This window comes from Coccidioides immitis, assembly GCF_000149335.2.
Source record: "Coccidioides immitis RS genomic scaffold supercont3.5, whole genome shotgun sequence".
Classification (NCBI taxonomy): domain Eukaryota; kingdom Fungi; phylum Ascomycota; class Eurotiomycetes; order Onygenales; family Onygenaceae; genus Coccidioides; species Coccidioides immitis.
This window is the reverse complement of record NW_004504307.1, coordinates 3,175,429-3,196,148: the sequence shown is the minus strand read 5'-3', so window position 1 is coordinate 3,196,148 and position 20,720 is coordinate 3,175,429. Positions and strand designations below refer to the sequence as shown.

Genomic DNA, 20,720 nt, shown 5'->3' with positions numbered 1-20,720 from the left:
CCGCACATTACCACGCAGGACATGCGACAAAATCCCATCTGGCGCTGTGGTATAACGAGGCTCAGCAGAAACGGGGTATAACCCTACCAGACTGAAGCCCAAGCATGAATAGTACAGTGTACGGCCGCATTGGCCAACTCTGCTCGTGCTCTTCCGGGTCGGACTCCCACAGCATCGGAAACGTGCATGTGCACTCAACTCCTTTGTTCCGAACAAATGCGTCATCGATCCCTCCCGATCCATCCTTGCTTTGTTTCAAGAGTCTTCTCGGCAGTACTCCAATTTTCTGATTTCTTTGCATCTCAGGTTCTCTGATCTGTGGAGCATAAGAGATGTGACAAGGCTGATGATGCTGATCGTTAGAAATACTAGGATTCACTAGGTCACCGCTTGGAGGGATATCGTATTTGACAGACGGGGAACCGAACCGCGCCTGGACACGCCGTACGAATTGCCCGCATGTGCCTTAACGCTAGGCTTGTAATAGGAGCGTAACAACCTTGTGCCTCTTTAAAGCGAAGCTTTGTCGGAATCATACGGTGTGAGTTCGGTATAGCAGAGACATATGGAGATGGGATTATGAATGCAGAGCTCGACTACATGTGTCGGGCGAACCGCGCATTAGACACGTCATGGCAGTCAATACCATGGAGCATTTAATGGCGCTGAGATAGGAGCGCCATCCCAGCAAATGTGAGATCCGGATGTCGCCGGTCTTGCGGGGAAGAGCTCGCCCGTCAAGGGAGTTGTTGTGGCGCCACAAGCCAGAAATGCAGCGACGGGCTGATATGATGGACACGATCGGATATCGAGGAAAACGGCTAACTGGGACCTGATAATCCAAATCTCCAATTTTGCGCACGTTTTTGCCCCGTTACAGAAGACAGCCATGTGGCTGTGTCTGTATATCGCTTGCTTGAGGGAAGAGCTGGGGAAGGGAATATCATATATTTGATATCCCAGACAAGATCTGCAACCTCCCAACCCTCTAACTAAAATCCTCCTCATAGTTGGTCCAATACAAAAGCTCGGTCGTAAGGGCTAGGTTTGTACCTGAAGTGTCGTCGTCGACCTATCACGAAAGCATCGCTGGTGGTGAGAAAACCATGAGGACCAGTTTTTACGGGTGACACGAAGAAGCATGTGAGATATTCACCTCGCATATTGTGTAAAGCCATACGCCACCAAGCAAGCCCAAGTAAGACTTGTCCTGATGCCCCGCAGATTACCATACCTTGCGGTCCGCAGATGCCAGAAAACACGATTCCCGGTCCAGTTCTGACATCCGAAAAATGCTTCCACCGCGGGCCTGACAATTTTACCATTCCTCGTCTTTGGCGCTGGCGTTCACGACCAAGTCTATCAGGCAGTATTTCACATGTTCGACTTGTGCGGCGGCCTCTACGGATCCGAACGCAACATTCCACCCACACAGGCGGTTTTTGGACATTTTGGGATCATATATAAATTTGATCGCTTCGCGATGTCTGGCTGCCTCACCATCTTGTCAACAAGCTCAATAGAAGCAAAAGGTCACTTGGGTATATGCATGTTGCAAGCGTTATAATTTGCATCCTATAGATGTACCTATCTATATACATTAACCACTTACCCACACGGATAGACGTATCCCAAACCTCATATGGAATTTCTGAGAAGGAAAGCTCTGAATCCATTATTCGAAGGTCGGGGAAATAGGGAACCCTGTTGATTGACTGATGTCTTAATGCCGCTGAGGAGGATTATACATCGGAGTTTCAAAGTAAGTGCGAAATCGACCCCGGTCGCCTTTTTTTTGGACAGGTGAGCTATCAGCGACTCCTGGCGCCAAATGAAAGAAGATAGAGAGGCCAGGTGTTCAGAAAGACTCAGGAGTTATTAATCTAAAGCTCTTTGTCACTACCTTCCGGTTCCACTGGTAGCTCTCCACTTTTGGCGATCTTGACATCCGTCTCAGGCTTGTCTCCATATCCCTTAGACACGTTTTGGATGGAATCAACAACATCATAGCCCTCAAGGACTTCGCCAAAAACAACATGACGGCCATCAAGCCAGCTACATGACGCGATTTAGCTTTTCTCCTGAACGATAAACATCTAGATAGAAAAGTGTGACACATACCTTGTGACTGCAGTGGTAATGAAGAATTGGGATCCATTGGTGTCGGGACCAGCGTTGGCCATACCTATAGGCAGGAGCACGTGGTTAGCAACTTCAATGCTCCGGCAAGGCTAGAAATCCAGAGTCCTTACTCAAAAGGCCCTTCTTGGTGTGTCGGAGCTTGAAGTTCTCATCGGGGAACTTTTGGCCATAGATGGATTTTCCGCCAGTGCCTACAGTTTCGGAAAATTAGCCTGGATTCCAATACTAGATCCGAAAGCAGCCCATGATCACTAACCATCGTGGTTGGTGAAGTCACCACCCTGAATCATAAAGTCCTTGATGACACGGTGGAAGGTAGAGCCTTCGTATCCAAAGCCCTTCTCACCGGTTGCCAATGCGCTGCTACCATTTAGAGTCCGAAAAGGTGTTTCTGGAGACCATACGTTCTTACCGGAAGTTCTCAGCTGTCTATGCAATATGAATTAGCACAGATCATTCTCCTTACAACGCGCCATCCACATTCAGCGCAGCTCACCTTGGGAACGGTCTTGCCGTAGAGCCCCAGAACTATTCTTCCCATGGGCTTATCCCCATGCTCGATATCGAAATAAACCTAGTTATTGTAAAAATGTTGGAACATCGTAGTCTAGAGAGAGGGTGTCAGCATTCGTACCTTGTTGGTGACCTTTGGTCCCTTAGCCTCAGCCCTGGACACAAGCAGGAAGAGGGCAAGGAGGACGATGGAACCCAGCGCCACAAGGCGTTTAATGCTAGACATGGTTGCGAAATTGTAGGATAAACAGCCCAAACACTCTTAAACAAAGCAGAGCAGTCAATTGATAGTTCTGTGTTGGACGGGCGGGAGGAGAGGCCAACTTTCATGGATGGATGGCGGCTTGAAACACGCGGAACAATGTTTCCCCGTTGCAGCCCGCCTTCCAATAACATCCATGGATGGAAAGCGATCAGCAAAGCTTCCATCGCAACCTCAGCCGTCGCATTCAAAAGAGCCTAGAGACAGTTGGATCCAATTCCGCGGGCAAAATGGTAAAGTCATTAGACTATGGCAGTGGTATCGGTCACTAATCTCTCCCGTAGGTTTACATCCTCGGCGTCAGCTTTCCCGAGCGGCAACTCGTCTCTGTACGCAATTTTTACACTCTTCCTAACCCACTAACCCGCCTTCAATGTCCTAACTCGACTTCATAGAAATCCCTCCTATCCTTCTTCGGAGTTGGCCCATCCGTGTGCGCTCGCCTCATGGCCCGCCATAATGTGCACCCGACCGCGAGAATTGGCGACCTAGCGAACAAGCAAGTCCTCGACATAACTTCAGCCCTATCCAACATGAAGATCGAGAACGACCTCCGTCGAGAGATTCTGGATAATATTCGACGTTTGAAGGATACGGGAACATATCGTGGAAGGAGACATGCATTGAACCTTCCAGTGAGGGGACAGAGAACGAGAACTCAGGTCAGTCTTGCAAACTATTATGCAGCTATTGATGCCCTCTTTTGCGTCGATTGTCCAGGCTGACGAGATCCCAGACCAAAACTGCCATTAAACTCAATGCTATTGAGCGGAGACTATGAGGGCATAAAATGAATCGAACGTGTGTATATTTTCGTGTTTCTATACCTAGGACTTAAGGCGTTGGAGCGGCGTTCGAAATTCGGACATGTACAGTACAAATAGATGGGATGAGTTTATGCAAAATTAGGACCGTCTGCTCAAAATCGCTGAAAAACACAAGAGTTACAAAAATATATATTTCTTTTTGCATTACGAGCGGCCGTTGGATCTGGAAAGCCAACTTATTAGGCAGTCTTCGGGACAACCCCCTCTCCACGATTTATCTGAATGACTTTGTCCTCACCCACGCTCACAATTCCAACTTTCTTATCCCAACAGACATCAAACACCTTCACTCCATCCCCCCCTACCCGCTTGCCCTCACCTGCGCTCTTTCTAGCAATCGTATATATGCTCTCACTCACCACGCCGTCTGTATCTGTTTTCGTAGATCGAATATCCCAGATCCTGGATGTACCATCGTGACTTCCACTTATTAAGCCGTATGTACTGTCTGGATCCCTGGCAAGACATACAACAGCATTGGTATGCCCTCGCAGCGTCATCGCGGACACTGTCGTAGCCGAAGCCCGAGGGTCAATTAAAGTAACATGTCTGGCCGCCGAGCCCGCAGCAAGAAGGGTGTGTTCGGGGAGGTGCTGGGCACACAGTAAAGAGTGAGAAGTAGTGCGAGTGTCAACTAGGGCGGCAGTGACAAGGTCCCATGTGCGAAGCGAGTGATCCCAGGACGTTGAATATCCGACTGTGGAATCTTTGGCGTCGAAGATTGCAGCGGAAACAGGAGCAGTATGACCCTTGAGCAAAGCTAATGGTCCGCGTTGGGAAGTGCTCGCGGAGGAGTTTAGTTTCCGTCGCTTGGAGCTTCTCGCTGAGCTTGAAGGGAGCAGATTCTGAGGCACAGCTGGGGACTCGGACTTTTTCGTGGACCAGAACCCAACAGTATGGTCCGCAGACGCCGACAAAATCCGGTTTCCATGAACCGCTATCGAATCCACACTGCCTTTGTGACCGTAATATTCGATCTGCGGAGTTATCCCCTTTTCTTGGTCTGTATATTTCCACAATCGCACCGTCCTGTCTATTCCTGAAGACACGATCTGACTCGCCGACAAAAATCTCACGCACTTAATCGCACTCTGATGCCCTCCATCTTTCGCCGACGCCGACGTATGAATAATCTCTGACGACATATTCCACACCCTCAACAGTCCGTCATAACTCGCCGATATAATCCTCTCTTCATTTTGGCTGTCACTAAGCACGTCCACCGAACTTACCCAATCATCATGTAAAAACGATGCAACATGCAATGGCGGAATAAGCGCGCGCACGTACTCGACATCAAGGGTTGTTTCGGCTGATATACCGTTCGCCGTGAGAAACTCATCAACGGAAGTGCGAAGGTACGTGCCGTTTATAAGAAATTCTAGCGGAACGGGCTTTTCGGTAGCGAGGAGGTTGTTAACAAGGGTAGAAAGAGCATATCTTCGTAGACCTAAGTTTATTCTGCATGAGAAACGTTTTCTTCTAGATTTTCATCTTTTTTCCTTCTCCAGTTGCGCGACTTCGTACCTGTAGGGACGAGGATAGGCCCAGTTGACTCGGGAAGCGCAAGATCTTCATCTCTGGTGCTAAACCTGAGTCTTGCTTGTGTCTGCGCAGTCTGTGACTGTACCTCTAAACTCGACTCCTCCGCCATCCTTATTATTGCAAGGTCAGTTTTTCTTTTTTGTTTATCTGTTGTTGCAGAGTCTTTTGCGCAAGACTGCAAAATTGTTGACCGGGAAATTTTTGTACGGTGGCCGAAGCGGCAAAACGTGCAATTCCGATTATGGGCCTACCCAAGTTAAATCTAACAGAGAATAAAAAATGAAGCCACAGATACTGCTTATTTACGGGGTAAAAGGTCGGAATACCAGTATATATATATCCTATTTTATTTATGGTTCTAAGATACACCAGCAGTCCGCCGTATCTCCGCAATCGCCCGCTTCCTATGGTCCGAGTCTGCAAAAAGGGCTTTGATCAAATCAACCAACTCATCCACATCGAACTCCAACTTCAATTCTCCTTCAGTCCACATGTACTTGATATCCGCCAGAGAACTCTCAAGGATATTTATTAAATACTGGAACTTCAGCCAATTCGGAACGTACATGGCCGTCATTGGTATCGCTTCTGGCTGGTTGGCGGCATTGGGATCTGTGCTAGGATCAGGAAGAAATAGATCCTCTAGATTGGACAGACTGGTGCAGAATTCAGCCAGTCGCCGGGACTCAGCGTCTGAAATGTCGCTCAAATCTTCGATATCTAGTATTAATTTGTTTATCGCTGCCGATATGAGTCTTCCCATTGATTGAAGGAGGGCAGAGCGGGATAAAATTGGTTGCCACTCCTTGTATACATCTCTCACTCTGTCGACTGCTGCAGCCATTGCATTTTTGCACTCTCCCAGAAAGGGCTCTTCAGAACAGGTTGAAAATCCCTGACAGCCATCAAGAAGATCACTTAAGATAGTACGCTGCGACTGAAGCTCCTTTCCGTATGCTGCCTTGCCAAATTTCTCGATAGACTCAACATCCGAGCTTAGCTTGGGGAGATTTTGGGCCTCTGAAAATGAACGTAGTTTTTCTGCAAGATACATGCAATCATTATATAGGTGCATCTGACCGGCATCGAACCTATGAGAGTAGAGTACTGGCGCCGTGGCTTTGAACATTGCAACAATCAATGTAGGCAATGCAAGTAGAGCAGGCCGCGAAGAAGCCAGCTTCAATTGAGAGCTCCTGACCTAATTAGTGGATTAAGCAAGTATATATAGGATGATGGAGTCTCACCCTAAATTTGTCAAATCCTCAGCGTCGGCGACTTGGTTAGATATGATAGTAAGAATACGATCTGGTAAATCTGTTACGGCATAGTACTCCTTCAAAATCAACTCCCGCTGAGAGTCTTTGTGATCACCGCCATGTCCCTTAGCTTGCGAATTTAGTTCAGAGCTCGCTTCCGGTTGAGCAGCCGCAGGAGGCTCTTCATTGTCGTCATCCCAATCCCAAGACTCGTCAGCGTCGTCTTCGTTTCCGGGGTCTGCTTGGTTTTCCGTTTCTTCCGAAGTTGTTTTAATGGTTGTGCTCTTTAGGGTATCTTCGTCTTCGTTGTCACTCCATTCAGCATTCCAATCATCCTCACCATTTCCTTCAACGAGCATGCCGTTGTCCCCGGATACATGCTGCTTCTCGATTCTTTCTACCTTCCGGATTTTCCCAGTACTATGGGACATAGCCAGTCGCACATCATTCAAGGCCTTGGACCGTCGTTGGCTAAGCCACAGGCGGGGAACTTGTCCAACCCAGGCACCAAGCCCTTCCAGTCCTTGCCAGCCTTGCTTTTCTAAATCTGAAACAAATCGATGGATCCGGTCCAGTGTTCCCTGGAATGGCTCAAGCGAGGAGACTTCGCTTGGGACCGAAGGTGATAGCCACTTTGTTGTCAATGGTGAAACGATGGTACCGGCGAGGGTGGTGAAGAGGCATTCAAGGATGTTAGAGGGCAGGTTTTCTTTGAGATACGAAAATGCCGATAGTATACTGTTTAGCAAATCTGAAAGTAGTGGTCGCGATGGGGCCAGGACTAGTCGCAAACAGTTTCCATCCACAGAGAATATGCGCCATTGGCCTGTCTTAACGGGGAAGATGACAGGCCGAAGGATGTAGTTGATCAGATCCTTTTGAAAAGAACTGACAACATCGTCCAAAACTTGTAACCTGGTCAATCCAGCTAAAATATCGGGAAAATGATCTGATCTGGGAGTAAGCAATAGACATGTACAGTGGCTTAGCCTAACATACCGCTACTGTGTATGGTGATTGTTGGCTGATCTGAGGTGGCATCGATTTTGATCAGAGTGCTCCATTCGGCTCGAAGGGCATTGGAAATACCGGCATGCAGCTGCGTGACTTTTGTGGACAATAAACCGACGATATTGCTGCTTTGGGGAAGCTTGCTACTGGCTAGTGAATCCCCAATATCGTCCAAAAGATCAATAGATCTTATCCATTCACCGCGATCAAGGGCTAATTGTGCATTTGCAAGTTTATTGTCAATCAAGCGCGCTTGCCCCAGTGTTTCTAGTATAGCTTCATTCGACACAATGTCCTCATGTAGTTGGTCAACCGCGGATTGCGCATCAGAGACCCGGTCACGAAGCGCTCGTCCCTTTTCGTGTAGTGTAACAATTTCTCTAGCGGTCAGCCGAGAGCGTTCTATATCCTGATGCAGCTTTTTCGCTTGCACTATCCAGTCGTCTATATTCGTCGCTGTTTCTCGGCTGAGGGTCGATATTTCATTCTAATTGAGCGGGAGCATTAGTGTTGGGCTTCCCAAAAATGGCTGTGTTAGAACGCACCTCAATCTCTTTCTTGGCCGTTGTTATCTCTTGCAGCTCAGTCGGGATGATCTCTAGAGGAAATTCGGTCGACACGAGGTCTTCTGAGTCGGGGAACTTCCCGTCAGTGATGAACCTGAGCAGCGCTTGACATATGGCATCGCTGGAGGGACTGGAAGCCATTGTGAATATAAATCACTATGCTCATTCAACCGGATAAACAATCAATGTTGGAAATCATCTGCCCCTGACTGTATCAAAGTTAAACATCATATTAATGCATCCCATCATGAACCTGCTCGGGCCATCAATAGCTGCTGGCGCTGAGGACAGCCAAGCATTCTGCGCCGCTTTGTCTGTTGGCAACGCCCAAGCCTGGGATGTGGTCACATGTTGCAGCTGACTCACTGCTTGGAGGTCAACTGTCACTCAGCCCAAGCTCTCGGCGGGCTGCCTTCTCACGAGATAAATACTCCATAAAACAAACACATTTCTATCCATCCTTAATATTGGCGCATAGGCCCTGGTCTTCAGCCTTGTGTCTGGCCTCTATCTCCTTTCAACCGCTCTCCCTTTTGCCTCCCCAACTAACTATTCTACTTCCCCATCTCCCTGCTGCTTCATGCACCCCGCACCTCTTCGGTACCTACCTAAGCTACGGAGTATATTTTTGTCTTAACAATTAGAAAGAAGTCAACTTGGATGCTTTGGTCCACCATAGTTACTAGGCATTAATAGTTGATAAGAGACCCTTTCAAGTAAGGAATACACTTCTATCTCATCGCCTTTCTGCGTTCAAATATCTCATTGGATCCTGCACAGCGCCTGTTCCCCTCATTGATCGTGTTCACTGTTCTGCGCAGCGCAATCCTCTATTTTCTTCCCCTCGCCTGCAAAACCCCAGTTGCACAATTCATTAATGGATTCAAGGGTACAGGACCAAACCACCCCTTTGTGTTTTCATTTTGTTCTTCCTTATACCTTGTCTCTTGCGTCATTATGTCACAGGCAGTGATATGACCCTTTTCTGCTGACTGAATCTGCTAACAGTCAAACTAGCTTATCCAAAATCTCTACCTATCTCCTTCGTCAAATTTCTCTAGAAGGCCCTGAGGGTAGTTCAACAATGGGATCTCACAATGGTGGTAGAAGCTTTTTTCGCCGGCTTCAAAAATTCAAGCCAGACTACTCTGCTAGCACTTTTACGCACTACGAGTCTGAAAGGACTGGAATGAGAGCCGTGGTTATAGATCAAAAGGGACCCAAGGTCTATGGATACTTTGTGCTTGCAACGGAGATTCATGACGATTCCGGCTCACCCCACACCCTAGAGCATTTGTGCTTCATGGGCTCAAGAAATTTCCGATACAAGGGCTTCCTTGACAAGCTGGCTACCAGACTCTATTCTGACACAAACGCGTGGACTGCCACCGACCATACGGCCTACACTCTCGATACTGCAGGATGGGAAAGTTTCTCCTTGATCTTGCCAATATACCTAGAACATATCATCGCGCCCACACTCACCGATGCTGGATGCTATACCGAGGTATATCATATTGACGGTACTGGCCACGATGCAGGGGTGGTATACTCTGAAATGCAAGGCGTGCAAAATCGCTGTTCTGAATTGATAGATTTACGATGTCGTAGACTGCTGTACCCAGAAGGCGTAGGCTTTCGCTATGAAACTGGTGGAATGATGGAGCAGCTCCGAGTTCTCACAGCAGAACGCATTCGTGCTTTCCACAAGGAAATGTATCAGCCAAAAAACCTGTGCCTGATCATTGTCGGAGAAGTGGACCATACCGATCTTCTCTCTGTCCTGGATAAGTTCGAAGATACGATTCTGGACGTTATTCCTAGCCCTAACGCTCCCTTCCAGCGCCCATGGGTAGAATCTACTCCAACACCGCCCCTTCAAGCGTCTGTCATCGACACCGTCGAATTTCCAGAGGAGGATGAGTCCTTTGGTGAAATCGAGATCCGATTTCTGGGGCCAGATTGCAATGACCGTGTGCAGAGTATGTATCTTATCTTATACGATGACACATTGACATCTGTTAACAGGAAATAGGTGCCGCACTTAATGTCGCATTATTGTATCTTGCCGGGTCATCAGCTGCGCTCCTAGAAAATGTGCTAGTCGAAAAAGAGCATGTTGCTACGGCGGTTTACTATATGACAGATGAGAGACCTCGGACAGAAATCCGCTTTACCCTAACTAGCGTTGCGACTGAAAGTTTGCATGATGTGGAGCGCCGATTCTTTGAAGTCCTTAGAGGAGCTATGCAAGAGCAAATTGACATGAAATACATGCGCGAGTGTATCCAAAGGCACAGACGTAACTGGAAATTTGCGACGGAGAACTCGGCATCCTCGTTTGCAGACTATGTCGTAAATAGTTTCCTATTTGGCGACAAAAACGGATCCAGACTTCTCGACGTCGCAACCCTGCAAGAGTACGAAGAGTTGGAGTCGTGGCATGACAATCAATGGCGAGGATTCATTAAGCAGTACATGGCGGACGCTCCCCATATTTCAGTGCTTGGTGTTCCCTCCGCGAAGCTTGCCGCCAAATTGAAAGCTGATGAAGAGGCGAGAATTGAAGAGCGAAAGCGACAGCTCGGAAAGAAAGGATTGAAAGAACTGGCTGATAAACTATCAAAGGCAAAGGCTGAAAACGATAAGCCAATACCCCGTGAAATCCTGGCTAAAATTCAGGTCCCGGATACGGATTCAATCCATTTTGTCCATACAACAACGGCTAAATCAGGCCATGCGTTGAAAGGAGGGCGACCTAACAACAAAGTCCAGCAGTTGATAGACTTGGACGGTATGGATTCGCCGATGTTCATCCATTTCGAGAATATAAATAGCAATTTTGTCCAGTTCTCCTTGGTGATTTCCACTCAAGGGGTGCCCGTAGAGCTCCTCCCCTTGCTGTCGGTCTACATCGAAACTTTCTTCAGCCTTCCAATTGACAGAAATGGTGAGCGTGTCTCGTTTGAGCAGGTGATAGTTGACCTCGAAAGAGATACTGTCGGATATACCATGGACGGCAGCCCTGGAAATTCTGAGATGCTGGCAATAACATTTCAGGTTGAGTTGGAGAAATATGAGACTGCTATCTCATATCTGAAAGAGCTAACATGGAATTCGATTTTTGATCCCGAACGTCTCATTGCCGTTACGACTAGATTATTCTCGGATGTTCCGGATGCAAAGCGAAGTGGAAGTGGCATGGTCGGCGGCGTTCGTTATATGGTCCAATACGCTCCAGAGTCTATTGTTCGGGCGAGGTCAACATTGGTGAGAGCTAAGTACTTGAAGCGCATCAGCAAACTTCTTGCAAAGGATCCAGAGAGCGTTGTGCAGCGGATGGAATTGATCAGAAAAGCCCTATTCCAGCCCGAAAATCTGCGAATCCTTGTCATTGGTGATCTGGAAAGACTCCCAAATCCGGTTTCATCATGGAAACCATACATTGAAGGTCTTGATATGTCAAAGCCGCTGCTGCCTCTCGTTAAACAAAGTGAACGGCTTAGCGACGCTGGAAAAGCACCTGGACAACTTACATACATAGTACCGATGCCAACTATTGATACATCTCACGTGAATGCAAGTGCCAATGGGTTGAATTGCTACGATCACCCTAAACTGCCGGCACTTATGGTCGCTATTGCTTACATGAATGCGGTGGAGGGCCCCTTATGGGTGGCCGTGCGAGGCACTGGTCTAGCCTACGGGGCGAGCTTTAGGCATAATGTTGAAACTGGCCTTATCCACTTCAACATTTATCGCTCACCCAACGGTTTCAAGGCATTTGAGGCAGCAAAGAAAATCGTGGATGATCATTTATCTGGAGTCGCAGTGTTGGATCCCATGATGTCACTTGAAGGTGCCATCAGCACCATTGTGGCCGGCTTCGCGAACGAGCAAGCCACATATATTCTTTCAGCACAGGAGAGCTACATCCGACAGGTAATTCGGAACCTTCCTCCAGATTATAAGGAAGCTCTTTTGAAGAAAGTACGGGCTGTCACCATTGACCAACTGAAGGAATCACTCCGAGAGATGGTCTTCCCAGTTTTTACCCCTGGTAGCTCAGATATTGTGGTAACATGTGCTCCTGTACTTGAAGAGGTAACTTACTCCCTTTCTGGCGGAATGAGCACTGTATGCTAACATGCACACCAGAGAATTAAAACCGGATTTGAATCTCTAGGGTTTAAACCGGAAGTGCAGCCTCTAAAATATTTCGAAGATGACTATGGACTACAGCTGGACGACGAAGAAGAGGACGAGGACGAGGACGATGAGGATGGTGGTTTAGACAGTGACACTGGAAGTGATGAAGACGAGGAATAGGCGCATCGAGACCATGGATGACATGAAGATAGAAGGAACAAATGCATAAATTAGTTAGCTAGCAAACAAATCACGAGAAGAAAGCCAGCGATGTGGTGTGCATATTATCATAAGATGAATACTGCATATGTAGCTTGTGCTCTGTACTCCGTAGAGCGAGTCGCTTCGTCGAGATTCTGTTTTCGGTTTAGCAGCAAAAAGTCGCAGGCAAGCTGAGCCCCACTAAATCCAGTCACTTTTTTGCCATTCACAGACCTCAACCAACATCCCCAAAACCACCTTTTCACGCAACCAACACCCTCCCTCCCGGGCTGCCCTGACACACAGCTTGCGACCTACTCTAGATCTCCCGCAATCATGGCGCCAATGAGTGATTATTCTGAGGACGAATCCCAGCCGGGCTCACCTGTGCTTGGTGCCGCTGACCGGAACGGAGTTGAGCAGGATTTTGACCAACACGAAGACGACCTCGAAGATCAAGAGACCAAACCACTCAAGTCTGCATTGAAAAAGCCCTCATACGCTCCCCCAACATCCGCAGAGAAGAAGCCAGAACTCCCAGAGCAGCCTGACCCAGACACCTTGGACCTATCCAAGCTCACTCCCTTATCACCCGAGATCATTGCGCGACAAGCAACAATCAATATCGGCACGATTGGGCACGTCGCTCACGGAAAGTCGACGGTGGTGAAGGCCATTTCTGGGGTGCAGACTGTTCGATTTAAGAATGAGCAGGAGAGAAACATTACCATCAAGTTGGGTTATGCGAATGCGAAGATTTACAAGTGTGATAATCCCGACTGTCCGCGCCCGGGGTGCTATAGGAGTTTTAAGAGCGAAAAGGAAGTCGATCCGCCGTGTGAGAGGGATGGCTGCTCAGGCACATACCGTTTACAGAGACATGTTTCGTAAGGATCCCGTCGTTCTACATTGCGACCCCTGCGTTGCTAACGCCTCTCCAGTTTCGTCGACTGTCCCGGTCACGATATTCTCATGAGTACTATGCTTTCAGGTGCCGCTGTCATGGATGCAGCGTTACTTCTGATCGCCGGAAATGAAACCTGCCCCCAGCCACAGACATCTGAACATTTGGCTGCCATTGAGATTATGAAGCTTAACCACATTATCATTCTGCAAAATAAGGTCGACCTTATGAGGGAAGAAGGCGCTCTCCAGCATTACCAGTCGATATTGAAATTCATTCGCGGCACAGTTGCAGACGGATCTCCCATAATTCCTATCTCGGCACAGTTGAAGTACAACATTGACGCTGTCAACGAGTATCTCTGCACACACATCCCCGTCCCCATGCGTGATTTCACCGCATCTCCTCACATGATTATCATCCGTTCCTTCGACGTCAACAAGCCCGGATGTGAAATCGAGGACTTGAAGGGTGGTGTTGCCGGTGGTTCCATTTTGACCGGTGTATTGAAGCTTAACGATGAAATCGAGATCCGGCCCGGTATCGTCACAAGAGATGAGCAAGGCAAGCTCAAATGTCGCCCAATTTTCAGCCGTGTTATATCTCTTCTCGCCGAACAGAACGATCTCAAATTCGCCGTTCCTGGTGGTCTTATTGGTGTCGGAACAAAAGTCGACCCCACTCTCTGCCGTGCCGATCGTCTTCTTGGTTTCGTTCTTGGTCACCGTGGTAAACTTCCTGCTATCTACAGCGAACTCGAAGTTAATTACTTCCTCCTACGTCGGTTACTTGGTGTCAAGACTGCAGATGGCAAGCAAGCCAAGGTTGCTAAACTGTCGAAGAACGAAGTTCTCATGGTAAACATCGGCTCTACTGCTACTGGTGCTAAGGTCATGGGTGTGAAGGCAGACGCTGCGAAATTGAGCTTGACCAGTCCCGCTTGTACGGAAATTGGCGAAAAGATTGCCCTTAGTCGAAGAATTGACAAGCATTGGCGTTTGATCGGATGGGCAAATATTGTCGCGTAAGTAGCGTCTGCGTGCTTGTCTTTAATCATATGCTAACTACCGTAACAGAGGAAATACCCTTGAACCTATTCTCGAGTAAATTAACACGTTCTCCCGTTAGCCCTTTCGTATAAACAAGAGGGCAAATATGAGCACATTTGATCGGTGTGGCAGAGATGTGTGTTTAGATGTCAGAAACCCCATTTTTGTTTTAGGCCATCAAAAAAAAGTATCATAATCATGGGAACATGCGGTTCGAAAATTTATTGCACGCTTAGCTTTCTACCCTGGATTTTTTATCTCCTTACCAATTTCTATCAGGATGACGAAAATGCCCGTTGCTTTTTTCTTTTCATTTCCAGTTTCTATGATTCTTGTTGCCGTTGTCCGTGTTCAGGTGGCTTTCTTTCTTTTCTTTTTTTTTTTTTATCCCGTCTTCTCTTCCTGCGGCTTATTTACGGCATAGATAAAGTTTGCCCGGGGTGGGCTCATGGTAGCTACGTATTAGGCTCTTGAAATGCAATGTGATGATGATTGATAAAAGTAGTTTTGACATCTATAGTACATACACATCTTGCACGCGAGTCCATAGCCACTGATACAGTAATAAAACAACCAAACGGTACGACGGGCGTGCCCGGTGGAATCCCGGCGAAGAGGATATGGATCTCACCATGGCAATGTGAAGACGGGTGTGCTTTTCCCAATCAATGCCTGCCGCGATTCCACCACCTGGGACTCGAGTAAAATCGTACATAGTGCACACAAATGAGGAGACACACTCCGCATCAGGTTTTAAGGCAATCCTCCTCTACCATCCCTGATAAAACCCACAAGATCAGCCGCGGCACATACATCCAATTTACCAAGTTAGATATTTCCGTCCTTTGGACCTTCTCCTCGATAGGATATTTCGCCCGCCTCTACACCGCAATCTCGCTAGAAACCCATGTCGACGTTTTTGAACTCTCCGAGACGGATTGTATGTGTTTCGTTTTGCTCCGAGAGCGGCAGTGGTGGAGAACTGGCGGGAAGCGCTTCCTGGAGTGGAGAGCAGGAGTGATGAGAATGGAGTTGAGAGCGGGGATTGTGTCGTCGTGCGCGTAGGAGGGAAGAGTGAGCGGAAGGTTGAGAACGTGGCGAAGGATAGGGACCGTGCTGGTTGGAATGGTGATCGGGGTACGGTTTGTCTAATGAAGCCTTAGTTAAACGTGATAGTTCAGCTTGCGGAGGGGACAGAGGCCTTACGATAAAGCTGTTCGAGAAATCCGGTCCACAATTCGTCTGGTAGGACTGAGGTTGAAGGACACCGTCCTGCTGCCACGGAGGCACATCATTTTTAACACTCGGTGTTCTCACTCCCTGGATTCTCGTATTGACCTGGAATCAGTCGACTTCTTCTCTGAGTTTAGACTGAGATTCCGTGGCTAAGCAGATATCAGTATCAAATTCCAGTGACTCTTGCGCCAGAGGTCGGGCGGTTGAAAAAGAGACTACCAAGATTCGCAGCGCACGGACCACCTCCACTAATTTCTCCGGGATATTTTTTCTCTCCCCAGCACACTTGACTGACGAACAACTCGGATTCGGCAACAAGATACCAATTGGACATCGATTTCTCCTGATTAAGTGACAATGGTATTCCAAGCTAATCCCAATCCTCTCCCGCCAACCCACATAAACTCCACACGCCGCATCAGCCCCTCCGATGCTCATGCCTTCCTGTCCGCATATCTCGACCGCGCAGCGACCGACCCATCCTACCAACCAGACAGTACTCTATCTGCACACGGTCCTGTTTCTGCAAACACCGGCTCAGCACCCAACCTTGTGATTCACAGCTTAAAACGCGTCTGCGCCGGACTCGGGGGTGAGGTTTTGGGGAGAGACATTGTTTTGGAGCAACAGTTGCAGCAGGGCGATCAGGGAGCGAAGAATTTTACGGACGGGGAGGATTGGGGAGGCAAACCAAAAGGAAAGAAAGCGCCTGCTGGTGAGAAGCGGGTTGACGGGTGGCAGGATCTGGAGAGTTTCGAGAGGGAGCAGCTTGACTTGGTGGATGGAGGTGATGGAGATGAAGAAGAAAATGTTGGGCCTACGGTCGCTGAAGAAAATGTGGGCGTTGAGGATTATGACATAGCGGTGAAAGAGGCTACTATTGATAAGGAAGAGCGCAAACGAAAGAAGAAGGAAAGGAGAAAGGCGGAGCAAAGAGCCAGGGCTTCTGCTGCGAGCTAAGAAAAAAAAAAAATTCTACGCTGATCCATGACAAGCACCACGACGCCGCAAAGCCAGCTGTTATTGGTAAGTATCCCGTCCGGAAATCCAAAACCAAAAAATATGGAAAATTGGTCCCCAAGAGGTAGCGGGAACGAAGTTTGATAACGAGTGTTTCTTATAGCTCCCGATCAGCTGCCTTGACAGGCTTCTCCGAGTCTTCACTTTTGGCAGTAACCTTTCCTCCCTTCCAGCCAAGAGCACCAAGTCTCTCGGGTAGAATAGGATGCGAATAATGATAGCTGGCATACATCCAGTCTGCATCCATAGTCGAGAGATTTTGAATTTGGAGCTTCAGAAGCGACCTGGCCAGTTCGGCTGAATAGCCAAGCTTGACCGCAAACGCGTCTGCAAAAAAGAAAATTAGCCTCGACAGCCGAATTTGAACGGCAACTAAGAAGACGTACCAGCCTCGAACTCGAACTTTCGGCTGAGAATATTCATCAATAGCTTGACAATTGCATCCATTGGTGCCAATGCATCCGAGAACAAGAGGAAACCGATCATGATTGGGTATTCATTGTGGAAACCAAACGAGTTATACAGAGATTTGTTGCTGATGAAGGCGGAAAACAAGGCGAAAATATAGAACATGTGGAACTGAGACCTGTTAGCGAGAACATTAGGGTGCATTTGCGTTGTATATACATACCTGGGCGATTCCGAATAGCTTGGTCGTATGGCTCAAACTCCAGTGTCCAAGTTCATGACTCAGGACAGCCACAACCTCCTCAGGTTCGCTCTTCTCAATCAAGGTGTCATAGATGACGATGTGCTTCTTCCAGGGTAGTCCATAGAAATATGCGTTGCTGTGAGCGCTTCTTTTGCTTCCGTCGATAACGTAGAGCTCCTTGAGTGGGAACTGCAGTTTTTGTGCGAGAGCTTCCACGCCAGTCTTCAGAGTGCCAGGTTCCAAAGGAGAGAGCTTGTTGAATAGGGGTAGGATAGCAATTGGGTAGATGGTAATGGCGAAGAGCTGAACGAACATGCCAAACAACCAGAGGTAATAGAAGAAACTAGTGCCTGTTTTTTGGACGATTTTCAGAATGGCGCTGATGATCGGAGCACCAAGAACAACACCGAGCATTTGTCCCTTGAGCATATCCGAAACCCATAGTTTGACTGTCTGTTTGTTGAATCCGAATTTTTCCTCGAGAACAAAAGTGCTATAGTACGAGACCGGGATAGAGAGTAATGTTGTGATGAGGTTGAACATGAAGACAAAGACCAGCGTATGAGTTATTTCACCTTGGAACCGTTCAGGAAGATACCGTGTCAGCCAGAGACCAGTGACAGCCCAGAGTTTCGGGAGTGCATCGTAGTAAATGAAAGCGAGATTCTGAATTTGACTATAAAGCCCGGAGACGAAACCGAATTTGGCCTTTGCTCGACCATATGCCTGACCTAAGGTTAGTATGGTATAGTTCTATTGCGAACATAGGGCGGAAGGCAATAGTAAAGGCGAGGAAACCCTCAAGACGAACCTGACTCTTATCGAATACCTCTTGCGAAACCTCGCCTTCGAGAACCTTGGGCGGTTTCTTCTGTTGCAAAATCCTGTATTGGCGAAGGGATAGAAATCCCTCAAGAAGATATTGCCCAAGCGAAAAGCCGACAATTATCTTTTTCCATGGGAAGAAAGGCTGATCAAGCAGCCGGGCAAGTTGCTACACCAAGCACATCAGCGGGAGATACAGCGTGAATTAACTGGCAAATTTGAACATACCTGAAGGATATACATGGCTGCAGCGCAAATCGACTTTTCGCGGTGCTTGCACAGAACTTGCCGTTCGTCCTCTTCAGCCCGGCCCCGAACGGTGACGATGATGCCAGGTGGTTTGAACAAAGACAGTGCGACTTGGGACACGGCGCAACGCCTCCAGCTCCAAAACCCGCTTTAGTTACATAAGCCGGCCCCCGGGGACTGTTTCTCCGCTCGGGTTGACTATACCATTTGGAGGCTGTTTCTCCGCGGCCCGAAATGTGAATTAGGTAAGGTTGGAATTGACTCTCGACGGTAGTTAGTTAACACTAACTCCCTTACTGGTCTTGTTACAATGCGAGCTACCAAACGGTGCGGGAGGGAACTGGATCCAGTTACCGGTCGGGAATTGATAGACGAAATATTTTATATTATCATTCCCTTTCGTCATTGCTCAGCTTTCGCTTTCTTCACCACTTGACTCAGACTCGTCAGCCTCTTCATCGCCCGACAGTCCACTAAACTCATCATACAACTCCTCGTCCCGTTCCGCTTTCGCCAGCACGAATGCTTTCAGACACGTAATTCTGTTTCCGGTTTCATACGTTCCCAACAATCGCCCAACATCCACCGGCCCGTGTCCTTCTCCGCTGGCTTGCTTTTCCTTCTTTTTCCTTTTGCCCTCCGCCCCTCGAGATTTCTCCTTGCTACATAACTCCTTCGGATCCAGGACCCAGAGCTTCACCATCCCGTCACTTCCAGCGGTGACGATGATTAAAGTCCGTGGATGCCCCAAGGCGGATTTCGTCTGTAAGAATTCGAAATCCTTTATTCTCGAAGATTGACCTTTTTCTTTTCCGCCCAACTGGCACCTCAACTGCGCAGCAGCAATTGAAGACTTGCCGTTCGATCTTTCACCTTGCTCCAATGAACCGCCATCGGTAGAGTAGAACAAAATTCGACCGTCCTCTGTGGATACGGCGAGAAGCTCGCGGGTGCTGGACTCCTCTGCATCATCATCACTCGTTTGTACGTATTTAATCTGATGGACCTTTGTCAGAGGAGACGGTAGGACGTAACATTTTGCCACGGAGTCCTAGAATCGTGTGTCTTAGTATCCGGCCTCATGTTGAGCGAGAATAAAAACAACTTACAATGCCGAACACAACCACGCCGCGATCGAATGCCACAGCAAACTCCTGGCCAGCAGAGTCCCACACAATCTTCTTACCCTCTCCATTGCTCCATTTGCCTTCCTTGACGGTCTCTAATACATCTCGTCCAAAGTTCAAAACGCCAGCTTTCTTGCCAGTCACTAAGTTCCAGAGCCTCATACACTTTTCACCCTTCCCAACACTCAACATAAGCTTCATACTGGGGTGTACCGCAAAGTCATTGATCCCCGCGGGAGCTGCACCTGCTGGGGCGGTGTCACCACTCGGCCGCCCCACAGCTTTTGGTCGTGGCGCCTTGATCGTAGATACAACCGACAAGTCCCTCGTTCTTGTCACAGATATCGTATTATCCTCGGCCGAAGCTAGCAATTTGGACCTTGTGGGGAAATACAGCGCGGAGATGCTGGACGAATGATGGAGCAGCGACCCCAGTTCGCGATTCTTCGGGTTTTCAAGGATTTTGTTTCCCGCAAGGGTCGGGACGGAAGGGAAGCTATCGTTTGTCGGTGTAGTGGTGGCGGAGAGGGTGTATAGGTTGATACGTTCATCAGTCCCACCGCTGGCGAGGATTACGTTTTGCGCCTTGGAGGAATCATCGGCGATGGGACTGAGAGCAAGGCAGCGGATTGCTGAGGCATGTGCATGGAAGAGAAAGGTATCAACGAATTGAACTCCCCCCTCCTTCTCGGTTGTGGTGTGCAGGGAGCTCTGAGGGATTGTCGCCGCAATGCCATGGAGAACCCGTTCGTATGAGCCTGTCACGATCTGGATTGTGATCTCATCTCTCGATGCAGGAGCTAGTGCCTCAGCTGTTTGTTTTTGGGATTTCCGGGGTTCTGCATCCGCTCGGGCCGTAGCCTCTTCCCTCTTTCGTTTCGCCATTTGGATAGCAAATTGGGCTCTGTTTAATCAAAAAGGACCAATCCCTCCTGGAGCTGTACACACGGGAAGCTTTTACCTAGAAAATTTTGGGAGCGTTCCAAGGGTGCCGGGTATCGGAGGAATAAAGATCCGGCGCGCTTGTCCGCGACCCGTTGTTTCGCCCCCCAGCCGTGTCACTCCCTGCGGGAACCAGGCGGCAAAGTACGGAGGACGGAGCACGGAGCACGGAGGGTACGGGCTCCAACACAAGACTTTTACGCCGTACAATCTTTTATGGCTGGGCTGTGAACCAAGGACT

The 20,720-nt window shown here is 48.4% G+C and overlaps 11 protein-coding genes across 11 annotated transcripts; 4 read left to right on the top strand and 7 right to left on the bottom strand.

Annotated features, from left to right (window-relative positions):
• Nucleotides 1–1,318: 1,318 nt before the first annotated feature.
• Nucleotides 1,319–1,676, bottom strand: CIMG_13619 (uncharacterized protein; the record flags this gene model as incomplete). Its single annotated transcript, XM_001239937.2, has 2 exons — nt 1,319–1,491; nt 1,613–1,676. 2 exons carry the CDS (start codon nt 1,674–1,676, stop codon nt 1,319–1,321), a joined length of 237 nt encoding a protein of 78 aa, XP_001239938.2.
• CIMG_09558 (peptidyl-prolyl cis-trans isomerase B) lies at nt 1,534–2,959 on the bottom strand. Its single transcript, XM_001239936.2, has 7 exons — nt 2,777–2,959; nt 2,639–2,716; nt 2,555–2,571; nt 2,399–2,502; nt 2,253–2,333; nt 2,122–2,185; nt 1,534–2,055 (listed from the first exon to the last, which is right to left on the bottom strand). The coding sequence occupies exons 1-7, from the start codon at nt 2,879–2,881 to the stop codon at nt 1,884–1,886; spliced, it is 621 nt and encodes a 206-aa protein (XP_001239937.2). The 5' UTR covers nt 2,882–2,959; the 3' UTR covers nt 1,534–1,883.
• Nucleotides 2,960–3,147: 188 nt separating this feature from the next.
• Nucleotides 3,148–3,642, top strand: CIMG_09557 (putative mitochondrial 37S ribosomal protein SWS2; the record flags this gene model as incomplete). The annotated part of the gene is made up of 3 exons (XM_001239935.1): nt 3,148–3,150; nt 3,202–3,246; nt 3,313–3,642. The coding sequence occupies 3 exons, from the start codon at nt 3,148–3,150 to the stop codon at nt 3,640–3,642; spliced, it is 378 nt and encodes a 125-aa protein (XP_001239936.1).
• A 157-nt stretch (nt 3,643–3,799) lies between these two features.
• CIMG_12374 (ribosome biogenesis protein YTM1) lies at nt 3,800–5,424 on the bottom strand. The gene is made up of 2 exons (XM_012358361.1): nt 5,272–5,424; nt 3,800–5,194 (listed from the first exon to the last, which is right to left on the bottom strand). Exons 1-2 carry the CDS (start codon nt 5,396–5,398, stop codon nt 3,924–3,926), a joined length of 1,398 nt encoding a protein of 465 aa, XP_012213784.1. The 5' UTR covers nt 5,399–5,424; the 3' UTR covers nt 3,800–3,923.
• A 185-nt stretch (nt 5,425–5,609) lies between these two features.
• Nucleotides 5,610–8,400, bottom strand: CIMG_12373 (ribosome biogenesis protein YTM1). Its single transcript, XM_012358360.1, has 4 exons — nt 8,105–8,400; nt 7,548–8,046; nt 6,537–7,497; nt 5,610–6,485 (listed from the first exon to the last, which is right to left on the bottom strand). Exons 1-4 carry the CDS (start codon nt 8,264–8,266, stop codon nt 5,648–5,650), a joined length of 2,460 nt encoding a protein of 819 aa, XP_012213783.1. The 5' UTR covers nt 8,267–8,400; the 3' UTR covers nt 5,610–5,647.
• Nucleotides 8,401–8,602: 202 nt separating this feature from the next.
• CIMG_09555 (zinc metalloprotease) lies at nt 8,603–12,517 on the top strand. Its single transcript, XM_001239933.2, has 4 exons — nt 8,603–8,841; nt 8,947–10,107; nt 10,161–12,229; nt 12,284–12,517. The coding sequence occupies exons 2-4, from the start codon at nt 9,210–9,212 to the stop codon at nt 12,452–12,454; spliced, it is 3,138 nt and encodes a 1,045-aa protein (XP_001239934.1). The 5' UTR covers nt 8,603–8,841; nt 8,947–9,209; the 3' UTR covers nt 12,455–12,517.
• Nucleotides 12,518–12,730: 213 nt separating this feature from the next.
• On the top strand, nt 12,731–14,873 carry CIMG_09554 (eukaryotic translation initiation factor 2 subunit gamma). The gene is made up of 3 exons (XM_001239932.2): nt 12,731–13,362; nt 13,417–14,403; nt 14,456–14,873. Exons 1-3 carry the CDS (start codon nt 12,812–12,814, stop codon nt 14,484–14,486), a joined length of 1,569 nt encoding a protein of 522 aa, XP_001239933.1. The 5' UTR covers nt 12,731–12,811; the 3' UTR covers nt 14,487–14,873.
• A 36-nt stretch (nt 14,874–14,909) lies between these two features.
• On the bottom strand, nt 14,910–15,810 carry CIMG_12372 (ribosomal protein L34). Its single transcript, XM_012358359.1, has 2 exons — nt 15,635–15,810; nt 14,910–15,576 (listed from the first exon to the last, which is right to left on the bottom strand). Exons 1-2 carry the CDS (start codon nt 15,721–15,723, stop codon nt 15,249–15,251), a joined length of 417 nt encoding a protein of 138 aa, XP_012213782.1. The 5' UTR covers nt 15,724–15,810; the 3' UTR covers nt 14,910–15,248.
• A 166-nt stretch (nt 15,811–15,976) lies between these two features.
• Nucleotides 15,977–17,430, top strand: CIMG_09553 (uncharacterized protein). Its single transcript, XM_001239931.2, has 2 exons — nt 15,977–16,690; nt 16,788–17,430. Exon 1 carries the CDS (start codon nt 16,022–16,024, stop codon nt 16,622–16,624), a length of 603 nt encoding a protein of 200 aa, XP_001239932.1. The 5' UTR covers nt 15,977–16,021; the 3' UTR covers nt 16,625–16,690; nt 16,788–17,430.
• Nucleotides 16,521–18,486, bottom strand: CIMG_09552 (CaaX prenyl protease). The gene is made up of 5 exons (XM_001239930.2): nt 18,390–18,486; nt 18,153–18,330; nt 17,316–18,067; nt 17,071–17,263; nt 16,521–17,011 (listed from the first exon to the last, which is right to left on the bottom strand). Exons 1-5 carry the CDS (start codon nt 18,402–18,404, stop codon nt 16,782–16,784), a joined length of 1,368 nt encoding a protein of 455 aa, XP_001239931.1. The 5' UTR covers nt 18,405–18,486; the 3' UTR covers nt 16,521–16,781.
• Nucleotides 18,487–18,741: 255 nt separating this feature from the next.
• CIMG_09551 (60S ribosome biogenesis protein Mak11) lies at nt 18,742–20,451 on the bottom strand. The gene is made up of 2 exons (XM_001239929.2): nt 19,520–20,451; nt 18,742–19,461 (listed from the first exon to the last, which is right to left on the bottom strand). The coding sequence occupies exons 1-2, from the start codon at nt 20,420–20,422 to the stop codon at nt 18,820–18,822; spliced, it is 1,545 nt and encodes a 514-aa protein (XP_001239930.1). The 5' UTR covers nt 20,423–20,451; the 3' UTR covers nt 18,742–18,819.
• Nucleotides 20,452–20,720: the final 269 nt, after the last annotated feature.